General features: G+C 53.6%; 2 protein-coding genes across 6 annotated transcripts in view; both read right to left on the bottom strand.

Moving 5' to 3' along the window:
- Window positions 1-100: 100 nt before the first annotated feature.
- On the bottom strand, window positions 101-11295 carry ABCF3 (ATP binding cassette subfamily F member 3). 3 transcript variants are annotated; one of them, XM_054166217.1, is made up of 21 exons: window positions 11187-11295; window positions 10818-10965; window positions 10662-10741; window positions 10256-10311; window positions 8412-8509; window positions 8173-8295; window positions 7388-7654; window positions 7112-7192; window positions 6504-6563; window positions 6164-6220; window positions 5930-5952; window positions 5284-5339; window positions 4935-5135; window positions 4688-4764; window positions 4404-4448; window positions 3940-4072; window positions 3257-3345; window positions 2961-3052; window positions 2246-2378; window positions 1801-1888; window positions 101-1005 (listed from the first exon to the last, which is right to left on the bottom strand). In XM_054166217.1, the coding sequence occupies exons 1-21, from the start codon at window positions 11257-11259 to the stop codon at window positions 847-849; spliced, it is 2139 nt and encodes a 712-aa protein (XP_054022192.1). In that variant the 5' UTR covers window positions 11260-11295; the 3' UTR covers window positions 101-846. The 3 variants fall into 3 exon arrangements, with proteins under 3 accessions (XP_054022192.1, XP_054022194.1, XP_054022193.1); XM_054166219.1 differs by having other exon boundaries at window positions 10818-10988; window positions 11187-11272; XM_054166218.1 differs by having other exon boundaries at window positions 10818-11009; window positions 11187-11259.
- Window positions 11296-13043: 1748 nt separating this feature from the next.
- The window catches only part of AP2M1 (adaptor related protein complex 2 subunit mu 1), a 29708-nt gene continuing 27467 nt past the window's right edge, over window positions 13044-15284 (bottom strand). Inside the window, exons 9-11 of one of the 3 annotated variants that reach the window (XM_054166166.1) lie at window positions 14804-14901; window positions 14562-14673; window positions 13044-14244 (exon numbers count right to left, since the gene is read on the bottom strand). In XM_054166166.1, the coding sequence (XP_054022141.1) occupies window positions 14110-14244; window positions 14562-14673; window positions 14804-14901 (345 nt within the window). In that variant the 3' untranslated portion in view covers window positions 13044-14109. The remainder of the gene's footprint in view (window positions 14245-14561; window positions 14674-14803; window positions 14902-15284) is intronic. The other 2 variants (XM_054166167.1, XM_009903530.2) reach the window with 2 other exon arrangements.

The raw sequence follows: 15284 nt of genomic DNA, 5'->3' as shown, positions 1-15284 counted from the left end.
AGCAGCTCTGTGCTCAGGCTGCAGGACACACCTCTGCCGACACCCCTCCTCCCCCCTCCCCCAAGTCATGACCCAAAAAAAGTAAAGTACTGTACCCACTGCATCCTGGGTTTATTTACACTGCAATTGCTGGGCGGGCAGGCAGGCAGGGAGCAGGCCCTTGCAGCCTACCCCAGGGCAACCCATCCTAGCCCAGGGCCAGTTGGAGAGGCAGGGTAGGCAGTGAGGCAAGGTGGCACCAGCGCAGGGGAGAGATCAGAGTGAAGCCCACCTCTCCTCCGCACTACAGATGTGAGGCCTTGGGAATAACAGAGCAAGCGAACTTCAGGGGCTGAGGAGAAGAGGCAGGGGGGTCACTTTTAGCAGCAAAGGCCTCATTTCCCTCTGGGATGGCAGAGGGGACAGTGGCGTGTGATGGAGCCAGGCTAGTGTTCAGCCAGTTAAGAAAAAGGCAGAAGGAGAAGCAAAGAAACATGGAAAACAGCTTCTCTCCTGCCCCCAGAGCACGGAGTTAACCTGGGGAGTCGGGAGGTGACAGCTCCTTCCCTCCTCTCGGCACAGCAGCAGCTCCAGGCACAACCTTTCCAGTGTGCCCAGTGCCAGGCATAGCCTTGGCCCGTGGCAGAGCCCCTGGCATGACCCTGGCCACACACAGCACCAGGCTTCTGCTCCCTCGCTGTCTGGCCCCGGGAAGGGAGAGCAGTTCAGGTGGCAGTTGGATGGCATGGTTGACGGTCCATGCAGGCAGCAGCATCCTTGGTGCTCTGCCAGGCACAGTTGGGATGGATGCCCAGGTGGCCGAGCTTCACACTCCAGTCCCCCAGCACAGTCCAGCTCCCGCCTCCCTTATAGGAATCCCTCCTTCCGGAACTGCTCCTTCAGGATGTCTCTGTATTGGTCAAAGCCGCCCTCAATGCGGGTCACGGTGGCATTCTCACACACCCACAGCTCCTGGCACACCAAGCGGATGAAGCGCTCGTCGTGGGACACCAGAATTATACCACCCTGCCAACACATGAGGGGGTGGGAGAAAAGGGAGCTTAGTGAAGCACAACCCAGGGCCCAGCGCTGCTGGTATGAAGATTCTGTGCCCCTGTCCAGCTTGTGCCCAGAACTTCAGGTTTCCATCTCACTCAAAGAAAAAGTGAACAATATTTCACAGGCAGGGACCTAGTTCCAACCTTTCCTTCTTGCAGGGGACAGAGAGATCACATAGGGAGGAGATATGTGCTTCAGTAACATGTTCATCCTCTCCTCTCAGAAGGCAAGTGAAGGCTTTGTTACTGGCTCTCCAGGTCTCTGACAACTTCAGGGATGGACATTTCAGGTGGAGTTAATGACAGTCAAAAGGCAGCTGGGCGACGCCCCGAGCAACCCCAGTTAAGTTTTTCTTTCACAGGAAAACTGCCCCAACCAAGTAACTATAAAGCAGCGAGAACCAGGATGACCACAGCAGTATCTGGAGGCTGACTTTGGAGGTCAGCCATAAAATATGCCTAAGGAAGATCTCAGTGGCCCCAAAGCAGGGCTGAGTGGCACATGCAGCAGTAGGTGACTGGTCAAGATGGGGGACAAGATGCTCACTGGTCTGCTGTTGCCTCTCACAGTCTACCCCAGCCAAAGCCATCAACTGAAAAAAACCCTACCAGCTAAGGCAGAAATATGACTGACTCTCCAAGTTCTGTTCCAGACTTGAAGCCACTACTGGCATTCAACCACCCACCTCTGGCTGAGATAGCAAGTAGCTGGAGACTAGAGGAAGCATAAGGAAAACGAGAGGTCTTGCTGAGGGAACCTTACCCGGAACTTATTCAGTGCCTTTGCCAGCGCCTCAATGGTCTCCATGTCCAAGTGATTTGTAGGCTCATCCAGGATGTAGAAGTTTGGACTGGAATAGAAGACAGTTCTGAGCATGCAGTGGAAGAGGCTCAGGCTGGCTCACCCATTGCACTGCAGTGCCCTCCACCAGGCTGCTGCTTTAGCCACTTAGAGCAACAGCCGTTGGCATGGGCCTTGTCCCAAGACCAGTGTTGCCCAGCTCCAAGGACATCTCTTATCTCTGGGAGCCCAAAGCAGTAGAGAAAGCCTTCTGCCTCCTCCCACACAGTCACTCCAGGGTGACAACTCCCTTCCCACAAAAATGCCAAGGACAAGGCTTTTGCAGGGTAGCAATAAGTCCCTCCCAATGAAGCAGGCTCCAGGGATGGAGCCACACCAAAATTGACAGCATCTGGGAGAAAATTACCAGGACATAGTCATCTGGGCAAAGGCCACACGACTCTTCTGCCCTCCAGACAGGCTGGCCACAGGACGCACGGCCAGCTCTCCCGAGACGCCATAGCTCCCCAGATGATGCCGGTACTCCTCCTCCGTCTTCCCTGCAGGAGTGTGCCACAAGACAGCTATAGCACAGAGGGTGTGACACAGGGCCCTTGGCACCATGAACTTGGTGGGTCCCATGGCCATGCAGCCTGTACCAGACTGGCAGCATGAGTTGGAATTTGGCTGCTGCTTGCAGGCAACTGCCTCATGAGCAGGGGGTTTGCAAGGAAAACCCAACTGACACAACCAGGACAGGACCTGCAGGACTGGTGACTGACTCCCAGTGATGCTGCACCCAACTCCCTGTCACCACATAACCTAACGTCAAGAGGTGAAGAAGGGAGCTAGAGCTATTGGCAGCTGGGAAAGAAGGTGCTTATCACGTACCCAACAGGAAAAGGGATCTGCCCCTGGCCACAGTGGAGCACCAGCCCGAGGTCTGCAGACTGCTAGCTATCCCTGCTTCTCATGGTTGGTGTCCTGAACTTGGCTGGTTGTGGGGAGTTCATTCAGAGCAGGTGGTATCACTTAAGCATGGATGTGACAGAGCCTTCTGCCCAGGGCCACAGACCAAATCTATACTGGTCTGTGCTTGGCATGTGCAATGGCCCAGATCTTCTGGAATCTCCAAAACTCACCTGGGAACTTTCTTGCCAGCAACTCTACAGCACTGATGTTCAAGTCCAATTGATCTACGTGGTGCTGGCTGAAATAACCAATCTTCAGGTTTCTGTAGAATGTGAAGAGAGATCAGGAGCTGGCACCAGGCCCTGCAACCATGGCACTCACAGCTGCAGCTACAGGAAGGGGAGCACATGCATGGGTGTGCGGGACCCATCCCCATCACTTGGGCAGCCATCACTCCAAAGCACAGCCCACAAACCCTCCAAGCTGCACCATTCCTCCCAGTCCCTCAGCCCTTCCTACCAGGTACCTGTGAGCATGTCTGATCCCTCTGACTGGTGCCAGCTCTCCCATTAAGATCTTTAGCATGGTTGACTTGCCAGCTCCATTCTCCCCAACCTAGAGAAGCAGCAGCAGCATTGGAGAATGTGAAATCCATGAAGGTACTTTGGAGAGGGGAAAAGTGATCAGAGAATTTCAGGGGAGCAGGATGAGTCTAACCAGTGACTAAATACCTGGAACTGCATTTCTACCACTGATGATCAGCACAGGCAAAAAGGCTACAAGATATTCCCTCCCCAGCCTTTGAGCCTAAGGATCCCAGCCTTATTTACAAGCAGAAAGTGTCTTTCTGCTGCCCCATCTAATCTAGCAGGAGCTCCCACTACATGTGGCTGTTGTCAGCTAAGAGGGAGTTAAGAGAGAAGTTGGCCCAAGCCTCCTCTCAGAGGCACTTGGTGAAAGGATGAAGGACAACAGGTCAGAAATTCTAACTGGAATTAGGAGAAATGCTCTAATGTTCATCAAAATGAGGATGATCAAATGCTGCAATGGGGCCCAAAGGAATGGGAGAAATAGTCCCCCCTGGATGCATCCAGAATCCAGCTAGACAAGGAATTGAGCAACCTGAACTATCACCAAAGCTCACCCTGCTTTGAGCAGAGACCTGCTAAGGTCTCTCACAGCAAAGTCTATTCTTCAGTCCCCACGTACCACACAGATGCGGGACTCCAGGTCAGCAGACACGGAGAGGGAACAGAAGATGTAGTGACCTGGGTCGTAGTAGAAGTCTACTTCATCTAGCTGCAGGATTGGGGGAGAGAGCTTCTCGAAGCCATCGGGGAACCTAGGAAAGCAGAAAGAGTTGAGAGACGGCCAGGAGCTTCACAGCCCCTCTTCCTGGCCCCTTGGGACTACCTCTGCAACCCTCAAGGTGGCAAGTGGGGCCCCCTACCATACAGGACCTCTGGGACAGATCATCACAAGAAGAGGACACAGATCTGCCTTAGCCCCAGAAGGGAACCCAGACTGAACGTGGGGGCCTGTTTGGGTTCCCTGTCAGAGTAAGGCTGACTCACAGGAATGGGGTTTTGTCCCAGCTGGAACAGGACCCAGGAGGAGCTCATATCAGATATAGAGCCAGGCACCCTCTAAGTAAGGGCCCAAAGGACACTTACTTCATGATCACCTCAGACTCCTTGTCCACAGGTTTCAGCTTTGGCCTGCAAGAAGAAGAGACACATAACCAAAGGTGCCTTGTAGTGGGGCTTGGTTCCCACACCAGAAGCCCAAACTGAGTTTTGAGCTCTGTGACCTCATCATAGCCAAAGCCTCTGGACCAAGAAACAGAGCATCCCAATCCCAAACAATGCCTTTATCTCTCAGACACCCTAGGGAGCCTGTGTTTCTTCTCAAGAACAGTCCCACTTCCCACCTCCCAGGCAGTAGGACAGACACTTACAGCTTCTCCAACAGCTTGATCTTGCTCTGCACTTGGGATGCCCGGTTGGCATTGTACCGAAAGCGGTCGATGAAAACCTGCAAGAGAGAAAAACTTCAGAGAGAACTTGGTCTCCTTCAGCCCCAGGCACCCCACTCTGCTGTCCCACCTCCTGCAGCGATACAGCCACACCCACGGGCACAGAAGCATGAAGAAAGGGACAATGCTGGGAGAAGAGTGCCCCTGCTCTGCTGGTTTCCTCCAGTACCTGGATGTGCTCACGGTACTGCTGCTGGGCTTCGTACTCTCGCTGCTGGTTCTTCAGACGCTCCTCTTTGGTCTTCATGAAGTTCTCAAAGTCCCCACGGTATGTGTCCAGCCGCTGTGAGTGCAGGTGGATGATGTCTGTGGCCACTGCGTTGAGGAAGTTTCTGTCATGGGACACCACAAGGATGGTCGACTGCCAAGTCTGGAGGAGACAGTGAGAGGGAGGCCTGAGCATCGTCATGGCAGAGCACAGGGCTTGGTCCCACCACCCACTGAGGAGAGGCACCAGCTTGGAGGACATCTCCATCCCTTGCCCTCGCTCTGTCTCCAGGCCTCCTGCAATCACCTACCTGCAGGTAGGCTTCCAGCCATAAAATGGCCCTCACGTCCAGCATGTTCGTTGGCTCTGAGGGAAGGAAAGAGTCAAGAGGGATGAGGGTGGCTGGGTTACACTGTTTGACATCAGATCAGAAAGGCTGGAGATCAGTGCTGAGCAGGAGAAGACCCTGCATGGGGACCTCCACCCTCAGCTCAGAGGACTCATGTGTAGGTTTGATGGGGTGTGGGCAAAGGAGCTGAGGGTCAGCCAGGGATGCTTTCTTCACTCCATACCAGTACCCAGACACCCCACCCAACATGGCTACCTCCTAGCCCAAGGATCCCCCTCTGTGGTGAAGGGCACCCCCAGGGCACATCACAGGGACAGGTGAGGGAAAGGGACTGCTTGGGGCAGGATGACAGACAGACCATTTCCAGATGGGGCACAGGGCAGAGCTCTGCTGAGTGCAGAGAAAGCAATCACCCAAGGAGACTTCCCTGCACTAGCACCACCTCTGCCCACCATGCCAAGGAAACACTGTGAGCCCTGCCAGTCCAGCCCCATCATGCAGGGCTATTTTGAGCAGGCAGCTAAAGGCCATGGCACATTCCCAACCCCAGCAAGGGCACACACAGGCCGAGCAGCCGTGTCAGAGGGCACTGGCAGTATCGACTTACCATCCAACAGAAGGAGATCTGGCCTAGGAAAAAAAAAGATATGGGTATGAGAAGCAAAAAGATGACAGGGTCTGTATGGAGCATGTGTCACTACATACACAGAGCTGTGATGCCTCCAACACTCCCCCACCCTGAGAGCCCAATTTGAGAGGATCCCCAGGCAGCACCCCTGCACCTCATAGCACAAGCAGCAAGGAAGGTTAACTCCATCGCATGAAGGCCTGGACAACTAACCTGGCAAATAGGGCTCTGGCCAAGGCCAATCTCATTCTCCAGCCTCCAGAAAACTCTCTGTGGAGAGAAGAGGTTGCAGAGAGGGGTTACTGTTCAACACAAGACATCTCTGCATTTGCCCGCCTGCTCCCCCTGGCCCTTCTGGCTTTGCTGTCACCCAGAGGCAGTTTGTCCCTGCAGAGATCCCAGACACAGCAAAAGATCCATGGTCCATCAGACAGGTGGCTTGGCACCCCCAGGACAAGAGACCACATTGGATGGGCATGAATCCCATCCAGTTGCTCCCCTCAGGGCTCCCCTGACTCATTTCTGACTCAATGACCAGAGCTCAGAGACTTACTTGGTTGTCTGTTCTTGCATCTTTGCATTAAAGCCCAGCCCAGCGAGAATGACAGACGCCCTGGGGAAAACAGGAGAGAACTGGAAACCAGACACAGCATGACAGCAAAGTACAGCCTGACATCGTGGACCTACAGCCACTGAGGGGCCTCTGGTGCATGGTTTAAAACCATTCTGGCACAGGAAAACTTCTCTGCACACCAAAGAGCAGCACTTGGCTGGGAAATGCAGCCCAGAGAGGCACCACATCCAGCGTCCACATAAAGTTCCAGGAGATTTGCAAGAAGCTTTTAGCTTTTTGGCCAGTAGAAGAGTCACTACTATCAACATGCCAGAAACATTCCCCAGACACCAGGAACCTGGGGAGGACTGAGAGGAGCAGCAACAACTATGCAAGACACTTGGGGCAAAAAAACTCTCTCCAATTTTGGGGTGAAGTTTCACTACTCCTAACCCAGCAAAGCTGTGATAGGAGACAAGAAAAACAGTAGGGAGAGACCCCCATCCCCTTGTGCTGGTTCCCAGGGCCACAGCGTCACCATTCTGTGCCCAAACCACTGCCCATCTCTGACCATGCCAACAGACAGTGATGCCCACAGGGCGTCTCACCTTGCTGGAGCCTTGTCTGCTTCAATCTCCTCCAGCTTCGCGTAGATCTCTGATAACCTGGCACCTTCTGTCCCTTCTCCCCTGGGGCAGGACAAAGAGTATGTGGGACTGAGTAGGGTCAGAGTTTGAGTGCTTGAGGAAGCTGATCTCCCCAAGCAGGACTAAGGTGGGCAAGATGCAGCCCAGCCCTACCAGAGTCAAAGGGAGAGATCTCACACTGAGACCTCATGGTCAAGAGGCTATAGAAGGGCTGGAAACCCAGTGACAGCATCTCACCTGCCAGCATTAATCTTGGCTGTCAGATCCTTCTCCTCCTGCAGCAGGCTCTCACGAGTGGTGTCACATTCCAGCACACTCTGCAGCGCTGGTGTGTCATCCCCTGCCACCTCCTGCTCCACATGGAGGATGCTGATGTGTGAGGGGATTCGCAGGCTGCGGTTGGCAATCATCTTCAGCAGTGTAGTCTTCCCCAGCCCGTTCCTGCCCACCAGCCCATAGCGCCGGCCAAATGCCAGGTTCAGGTCTGCTCCTGTCAGGAGGACACTGAAACAGGAAAATGTGTCAGATGGTCCCACAGAGAGGTAGATACCTAGCAGCTACCTGCCCCCAGCATATGCCAGGCTGTGCTGGAACTAACCAACCATCATGGACTTATACCCAAAGACAAGAGAGTCAGCAACAGAGTTGCTTTCTTGTGTTTCCACAGAATCACAGAATCAACCAGGTTGGAAGAGACCTCCAGTATCATCAAGTCCAACTGATCACCCAACCTATCTAATCAACTAGACCATGGCACTAAGTGCTTCATCCACACTTTTCTTAAACACCTTCAGGGATGCCAACCTCACCACCTCCCTGGGCAGCCCATTCCAATGGGCAATCTCTCTTCCTGTAAAGAACTTCTCTCTAAGATCAAGCCTAAACTTCCCCCTGCACAGCTTGAGACTGTGTCCTCCTCTTCTGTGTCATCCCATGCCCTCTGTAATATCTTAGTCACTCTCCAATTCCTTGTAGTCCAAAACCCCAGCCAGGATCTGTCCCACCTCCCCACCTGCACTCACCGCTCACCGAAGGACACATCGAAGTTCTCAATTCGCACATCGTATGACTTGTTCTTGCCTGAGGACTCCATGCGAGTCTCCTTCTTGCTGGCAGCCTGGCTAGCAGAAGCCTCCTCAAGGACCCTGCAGGAAGGCAGAAGACAGAAAAGGGAGATCAACAGGAAAGCTATGGTACAGCCAGATCACAGCTGTGCTCAGCAGAATGGGATGGGGATGTTTAAGGTGCTCTCCACACTCACGGAGGGCCAGATGACTTCAGGGAATCCCGCTCCATCCTCTTGTCCTGCTTAGCTTTCAGCTTGGCTTCTGCCTTCTCCAATTTCTTGGCATTCACCATCTGGGGCACAAAACAGACAGGTTAAAGAATGCAGAGCATCTTCAACAGAAGCCCCAAAAGCCTAGCTCCAGGAGGAAAAAAGATCAATCAACACTTCATGCACCGAAAGAAGGGAGGTAGGACAGAGAACTGGGACAGATTCAAGCACATTTTGAAGCAGCCAATCAGGCCAGGAAACCAGGAATGATGTCCTAAATCAACTGCTCATACACAACAGTTCTGTCTCAGCAAGGCAAAGGGTTTGGCTGACCCTAATGTACGCTCAGTTTCTGTAGCTACAGGGATGTGAGTCAGCCAAGCCACTTTGACAGCAGCAGCCTGCTGTCCCAATGCCTCCTCTGCTACGCCCTGCACCCACCCTCACCCTGTCCCATAAGGTGCTTCCCTTCCTGACACGTTAAACTTTAGCCAGTTTGGAACAAACCCAGCTTATGCAGCAGATCAATCATGACAGAGACAAGAAGCATATAATTAAACCTGAAGGCAAGAAGCAGCCAAGTGTTTTAACCTGCCCTCTGGTCTTAGCCAGGCTCTCAGCCCACTCCAACTTATTCCTGCATCAAGTTAAATATTTGTGGCTGACCAAGAATGCTCCTGGATATTTCTAGGCAACTCAGAAGCGACTGGAGCCTGTTACAGACCTGCATGCTAGACTGAAGAGTGTCTTGTAACTGGAGCTGTGACCTCATACCTAGACAGATTTGAGTCACTCTGTAAACTACACCGAGCTCTCTCAATCTCTCAGTAAGACATGTCCTCCAACGTGTCCTTCTCTGAATCGTCTCCAACTTCTCTTAAGATCCTTTTGCGTTGCAGACATGAAACCCAGAGAGCGAATCCAGCAGCAGCTCCAGTGCCAAAATCAGCAACAGCTGCCAGCTTTCACTTAAGGCTCCCATTCAGACGCACAAGGATCACGCTAGGTGTCAGCCTCCAAAGGAGGAGTTCTTGTCCTCAACATTACCCCAGGAGGAAAGAGCTCTCCAAGAGACCAGCCTGGTAGGGAGATTGTCCACCTTGTACGGTTACAGCTGTCTTTGCTTTGCAGTTCCACAACTGCACCTCACTCATACTCAAACTTCGTCACACCCAATGCGGCGAGCAAGTCAGGTCAATCCCGAGAAGCTCTGCATTTCATTGGTAAAGATGTTCTGACCTCCTCCAAGCCACAGGGCATAACTGCTTCCAAACTTCTCTGCTTCTGCTCTAATTTCTGAAACTCTAACAACCCACAGCCATCTCTAAAGCTGGGCTTACAACCTTGCCACAGGGGCTCTCTGGGAAACAGCCACTCCCTCATTACTTCCCACCTGTAACATCCAAACATCCAGCCACTACCCAGGATTTTATCTCTTGCTGAAAGTGGCAAGATATAATCCTAGCACATCCTATTTTTTCAAAGCTCTTGTTGTAAAAGCCAAAGTTTCTTATGAAACTCAGAGAAGCTGCACTTTAAGCACCACTATGGCATCAACCATGCTTTGAAGCTCATTAAGAAATTACAGCCAAATAGATCTTGTCAAATCAATAAGGCTATATACCAAAACAAAGAGTTTTCCAAATTACAGTGACTCTGACAAGGAGGAGCAGTGCCCCTGCAGCTGTGCCACTCACTATCACGGCAGGCTGTCCCAGCTGCTCTCCAAGGGCAAGGTGACCAGAGCAGAGCAGGATACCTGCAGCCTCACATGTTCCCTCCTTCCAGGTATCCTGGCTTATGAACAAGGGCATGCCCCCCCCACTTACCGAGGTTTGACCCCTCTTGAGCAACAGCCCCGGCAGCAGGTCCACACTGGCATCCGCTGCAACAAGATGGTCAGGTTGGTGAGCACAGACTTCAGTGAGGGTCCACAACCTGCCTTAACTGAGCATGACTGTTCCTTCTCCCAACAGGATGAGGGGGTCAAAAGGTGTTTCTGCAACTTTCACCCCAACTCACCCTGCAGGCAGCTAGGTGCTGCTATCCCCAGCTCAGCAGCTGGGAGAGGAAAAAGGGTGCACCCATAAAGGGGAGGAACTGGTCCCCAAGGACAGGCATAGCCACACTCAACACCCCACACCCAACACCCTACACCTATCCTCATTGCTGACACCCTGACATCAGGGTGAGAATGATGCACCTGGCTGTGCATCCCCTGCAGGCACCACTCACCATATCCATCAGTGATCTGGGAGAGCTGGATGGGGGTGTCCAGTAGCACCTGGCTGCAGCGCTGAGCCCGGTCCTCATCCCTGACACGGGGGAAGAGAAGGGTGAGGAGGAGGAGGATGTGGAGAATGAGGGTGAGGAGTGCGGGGTGACCCTTACAGCTGCAGGGTATTGAAGAGCCGCTGGCAGATCTCCCGGATGGCGCCCTCGTCCTTGGCGTCCTGCGACACCTCCCGCAGCAGCTCCCCCACCGCCTCCATCAGCTCGTCTACCGACTCGAACTCTGCCCCGCCGTCGTGCAGGATCCCTGCGGGCACACGGCGCCGGGCGCTGCACACCCCTCCGTTCGCGCTGTCGCGACGGACGGCCGCGTGTCGCGATGCGGCCGACAGGTGGCATTCGCCCGCTCCCCTAACCCCAACCGCCTGTCGCGACTCGGGCGCGGCCCGCCTGTCGCAACAAGGGGGAAGAGTCGCGATACACAGTGGGGCGGAAGGCCGAACCGCGGGGAAGGCGGGTACCGCTCACCCGTCACGTAGGCAAAGACCTCGCCGTCCAGGTCGGGGAACTCGCTGCGGAGGATATCGGCGCACGACGCCATGACGGAAGCAGAGCGGGGGCCCGACCGCGGTGCGGTCCGGCGCCGCCTCCGCCGCTCGGAGCCCGGCGCGGCGGCACAGGCGGAAGTGGCCGGGAAGCGCGGGGGCCGCCGGGAAGGAGGCAGGCAGCCGCCATGCGCGCGGGGGCCGCCGGGAAGCGGAGTCCGCGCGCGTGGAGAGGGGCCGTGAGCGCGGGGCCACGTGCTGCCGCCGTGGGCGGGGCCCCCGCGCAGAGGGGCGGAAGCGGCAAGGGGTCCCTGCCGCATTTGCTCGCGGAGGAGCTGGCGCTGGGCCGGGCGGGGCGCTGCTCCCGCCCCGCTCCCCTTGCCCGGCTTGTCTGCGGCTTCCCCTCTTCCTTCAAACTAAAAGAGGAGTTTCAGCTCCCAGCCCCCACTCGCTGCTCTGAGCTTGGGTGGTTTTGTTTAAGGCACACGTTACAAGCAGAGGCCCAGGCACGGCCGTCTGTTCACAGATGAAAGGCAGAGGGGGCCTGAGAGCCGGGCCGCTTACAGCTGCTCCAGCATCTTGCTTGTACCTTCAGCTACCAGGCACAGCGCTCTCCTTGCTCCCAGAGCTCTAAAAGCTGAGTCAAAACGAAATCCAACGCCCCTGCTCGGACGGATGCGGAATAACACTTCCACTAAACCACGTTTCTCAAAGACCCGTCCAACCTGGCCTTGTGCGGTAAAGGCACCTGCCTTGCCCTGGGACAAGAAGGCAAGTCGATTCAGTAGCTGCAGGACCAAGGTCATTTACAATCAGCAGGTTTTTGTGTTAAATGCAGATCTGTCAAAGAGCTGAAGAAACTTAAAGCAGATTCTGAGGTCAAAGGGTGCTCAAGCAAAGACCTTTGCTTACTTAACTGCAGTTTTAAGGTGGACACTCCTCAACATGCTAATGAGGAAAATTAAGTACACGCTAAACATTTGAGATTATGTTACTCAGATTTCCTCCCAAATCATGCTAAATGTCACCTAGAAGGCTGGGAGAACCTGGGCTGGGGTAAAACCTGCCCACAAAGAGGGGCATTGGTGTGTGCAGCATGGCCAGTTACCATCACCAGCTGCAGGAGCAGCTGCAAGGTGGGAGAAGACAGAGACAAGGGTGGTGGATGGGCTGTGCTCCTTTTCCTCCACCCAAGTCAGGACCACCTTTCTTGGTGAGAATTGCACCTTCACTGTACAGCTGAATTTTAGCTGCATTTCTATTACATATATTAGAGCTATGGCAAAGCCTTGTACCTGATTTAGTCAGATGCTACCAGGATTTATTAACCCGGGATCATCTTGCAGTTTGTGCATTTACCACCAGCAATCCTCGATCTGTATCTGTCACTTTGAGCAATCAAACCATTTAATTACTTTAACTTGTGCCTGAGACAGGCAGACACTGGGATCTTACCCTTAATGCAACACCTTGGAACACTTCCAGGGACAGGGCAACCTGTTCCAGTGAATCACCACTTTCACCCAAAATGTCTGATTTATTTTTTTTTTCAGCTGCTCACAAGGAAAAGCCACCAAAGTGCTTAGGGAAAGAACAGGCAGAGAATCTGGGCTTTCAGGAGGCTGGACACACTTTACCAAGAGGGCAGCAAGTGTCAGGGCAGCCCAGCCATGGGTTTTGTTTAGTAAGCCCTGTAACGAAAGGCCAGAGCACTCTCATTTCCCCAGGGAGCTGCAGCAGCAGGGGCTGAAATGGAGTACTGGCACTGCTTGGAAACAAAACCATCACTTTTTTCACCTACTAACCCCCTGACAGACCGGAGTTAGGGAAGCCACATGAGCAAGCCCCAAGACACTGCAGCCCAGAGCACAGAATTTTGCAGCACAAGCCCAGAACAGCAGCACAGGCAGCCTTCTCCATTCTACATACTTTATTAGATTCAGAGCTGGACAAATCACAAAGTGTACAAAATGGAGACCACACTACCAGAAGCAGGATTGTGGGCAGCAGCAGCATTTCTATGGCCCAAAAGTGTTTGGTAGAAGTGTGGAGAGGGCAGGCTGGGACAGCGGGGTCTTGCTGCCAGCTGCATTTTTAGATTCCCCAAGGACAGACACTGCTCACATCCTGACAGAGCTCAGCTGATCCACACTTCCTAGGACAGAGGGGCCACATTTCCAATTTGTTTGGAAAGAACAGACTGGCTCAAGCCAACAGTGGGGGTGTGGTAAATGCTCTAAGGACCAGAAATGCTGTGCCACCCACATACACACACCAGCAAGAGCCTAAACCCTCATCCTTTTTGGTCACAAACCTTCCCACAGCAGGGCTCTATACTGACAACTTTGCAAGAAATAAAAAGGTGATGGTGAGATCTGGTGAGCCCACCACCTCTCCTCTGGAGGAGGCCCCACAAACTCACCACCCCAGGCATCTCAGACTGGCCAGCAACATCTACCACAACAGCAATAGCTAGTACAGAAGCCAGGGTAACTTCAACTCAGATTTGTCCAGTCTATGCTTAGGTCTATTCTACGAGTACATATGCACAAGAACTTCAAAAATACTAGGATATGATGCAAGTAGTGAGACACCAACAGAAGAGGAGTTTAATGGTGGACGTTCCCTAGAAAGATCACAAGAGGATGGGAGTTAGACTAGCCCTTCCCCACCCTGGGACGGGGAGCAGGAGGCTGACTGCACCCCTGCATGCCACTGCATTCTGAATTTCAGCAGCACTGTGGATGGTAACTGAGCACAGGCAGGGGACTCCACTCCCAAGGTGAGCCACAGGGTCTTTCAATCTGCGTAGAGGGGCCAAGCAGATGCTTTCTCTGAATGTAGCTGAAGACTGAGGAGAGGTGGAGGATGGCTTGGAGAAAAGGGAGCCTGCCAGCCTACTAGGGCTAGCATCTGGTCTCGTAGATCCCACTCCTGCCGATGTACCTCACCCATTTTATCACATCATGGTCACTGTAGTTCAGCTTTGGCTCAAAGACTTTCAGGTAGCGCACCTTCAGCCCAGAGGGTGCAAATGGGACCTGGTGAGAAAGGGGAAAATGACACAGGGCATTGGAACAGAGAAGTAAGGTGCTCTTCATATACAAATGCCAGAGGACCCCTAGGCTATGCTTCTAGAAATAGACATCAGGAGACACTGTTCCCTTCTCCTTGCATGCATGGACAAACTCCAGTGGCTTTAAGGGCAATTTCCATCCATTAGCTTTGCCACCTGGCTGGCCTGGTGTTGGGAAGTCAGATGTCAGCTTGGGACCAGGAGCATTCCAGCATGTGCAAGACTGGGCTGACAAAGCTTCCCTAAACTTGGCTGCACCCTGGGGGGCACACAGGAACTTACCTCAAAGTTCATGGAGATTGGGGGCCGAGCCCACTTCTTCTTGTCATTGGTGGGCAGCAGCTCAATCTCCGCACTGATCTGGGATTCCTTCATTCCAGCCATACGTTTTATCCTACCAGAGAAAGCCCAGAAGTGAGAAGGTACCTAAGGTTACTTTGCTATGCATGCCCAGGGCAGAGCACCAAACAGACTCTTCCCCCGCAAGCCCTGCCCCTCTAGTACCCCAGACCCAACACACTTACTTCCAGACAATGGCATTCTCACTGGCCTTGTACTTTGCCTTCCCTTTCATACAGATGACTTGCACTCCACTGGTGTTGAGGGGTGTTGGGATACGGACCTGCAAAGCAGGGTGAGCAGGATCAGAGAATCTGCACAGTTTCAGGGGACCACCTGTCCTGGACCTCTTGTCCTTCTCTGTCCCACCCCAGGGCCCAGAGAACATCAGCTACCACAAGGTATTCTAAGCTCTCCTTTGTGTGTGTATTTTGCTTTGAAGATTTTGAACATTTTCAGATTCCACAATAGTCAAGTGAGGAACAGGGCAGAGCTCTCCAGCTTCAGCTGCAGAAAATGAGCGTCAGGCAGGTGAGCTCAGGAAGGATGCCTGGCTAGCTGGCCAGGCAGGCCTGGTTGCACCAAGCTCTGCACAGCCTGGCTTTGTGGCATTCTCTCCCAGAAGGGGACTAAGCTGCTAGGCTGTCTCACAGAGCTTGGAGCCTG

The sequence above is a fragment of the Dryobates pubescens genome, chromosome 13 (genome assembly GCF_014839835.1).
Source record: "Dryobates pubescens isolate bDryPub1 chromosome 13, bDryPub1.pri, whole genome shotgun sequence".
In the NCBI taxonomy this organism is placed as follows: Eukaryota; Metazoa; Chordata; class Aves; order Piciformes; family Picidae; genus Dryobates; species Dryobates pubescens.
This window is presented reverse-complemented; position numbering and strand designations above follow the sequence as displayed.

Coding starts and splice junctions, on each gene's coding strand:
- ABCF3 (XM_054166217.1), bottom strand. CDS start 11,259: ATGGCGTCGTGCGCCGATATCCTCCGCAGCGAGTTCCCCGACCTGGAC. Junction 6,564..7,111: donor GCAGACAAGGCTCCAGCAAG/GTGAGACGCCCT, acceptor TGTTTTCCCCAG/GGCGTCTGTCATTCTCGCTG. Junction 2,379..2,960: donor GCTGGCAAGAAAGTTCCCAG/GTGAGTTTTGGA, acceptor ACACTCCTGCAG/GGAAGACGGAGGAGGAGTAC.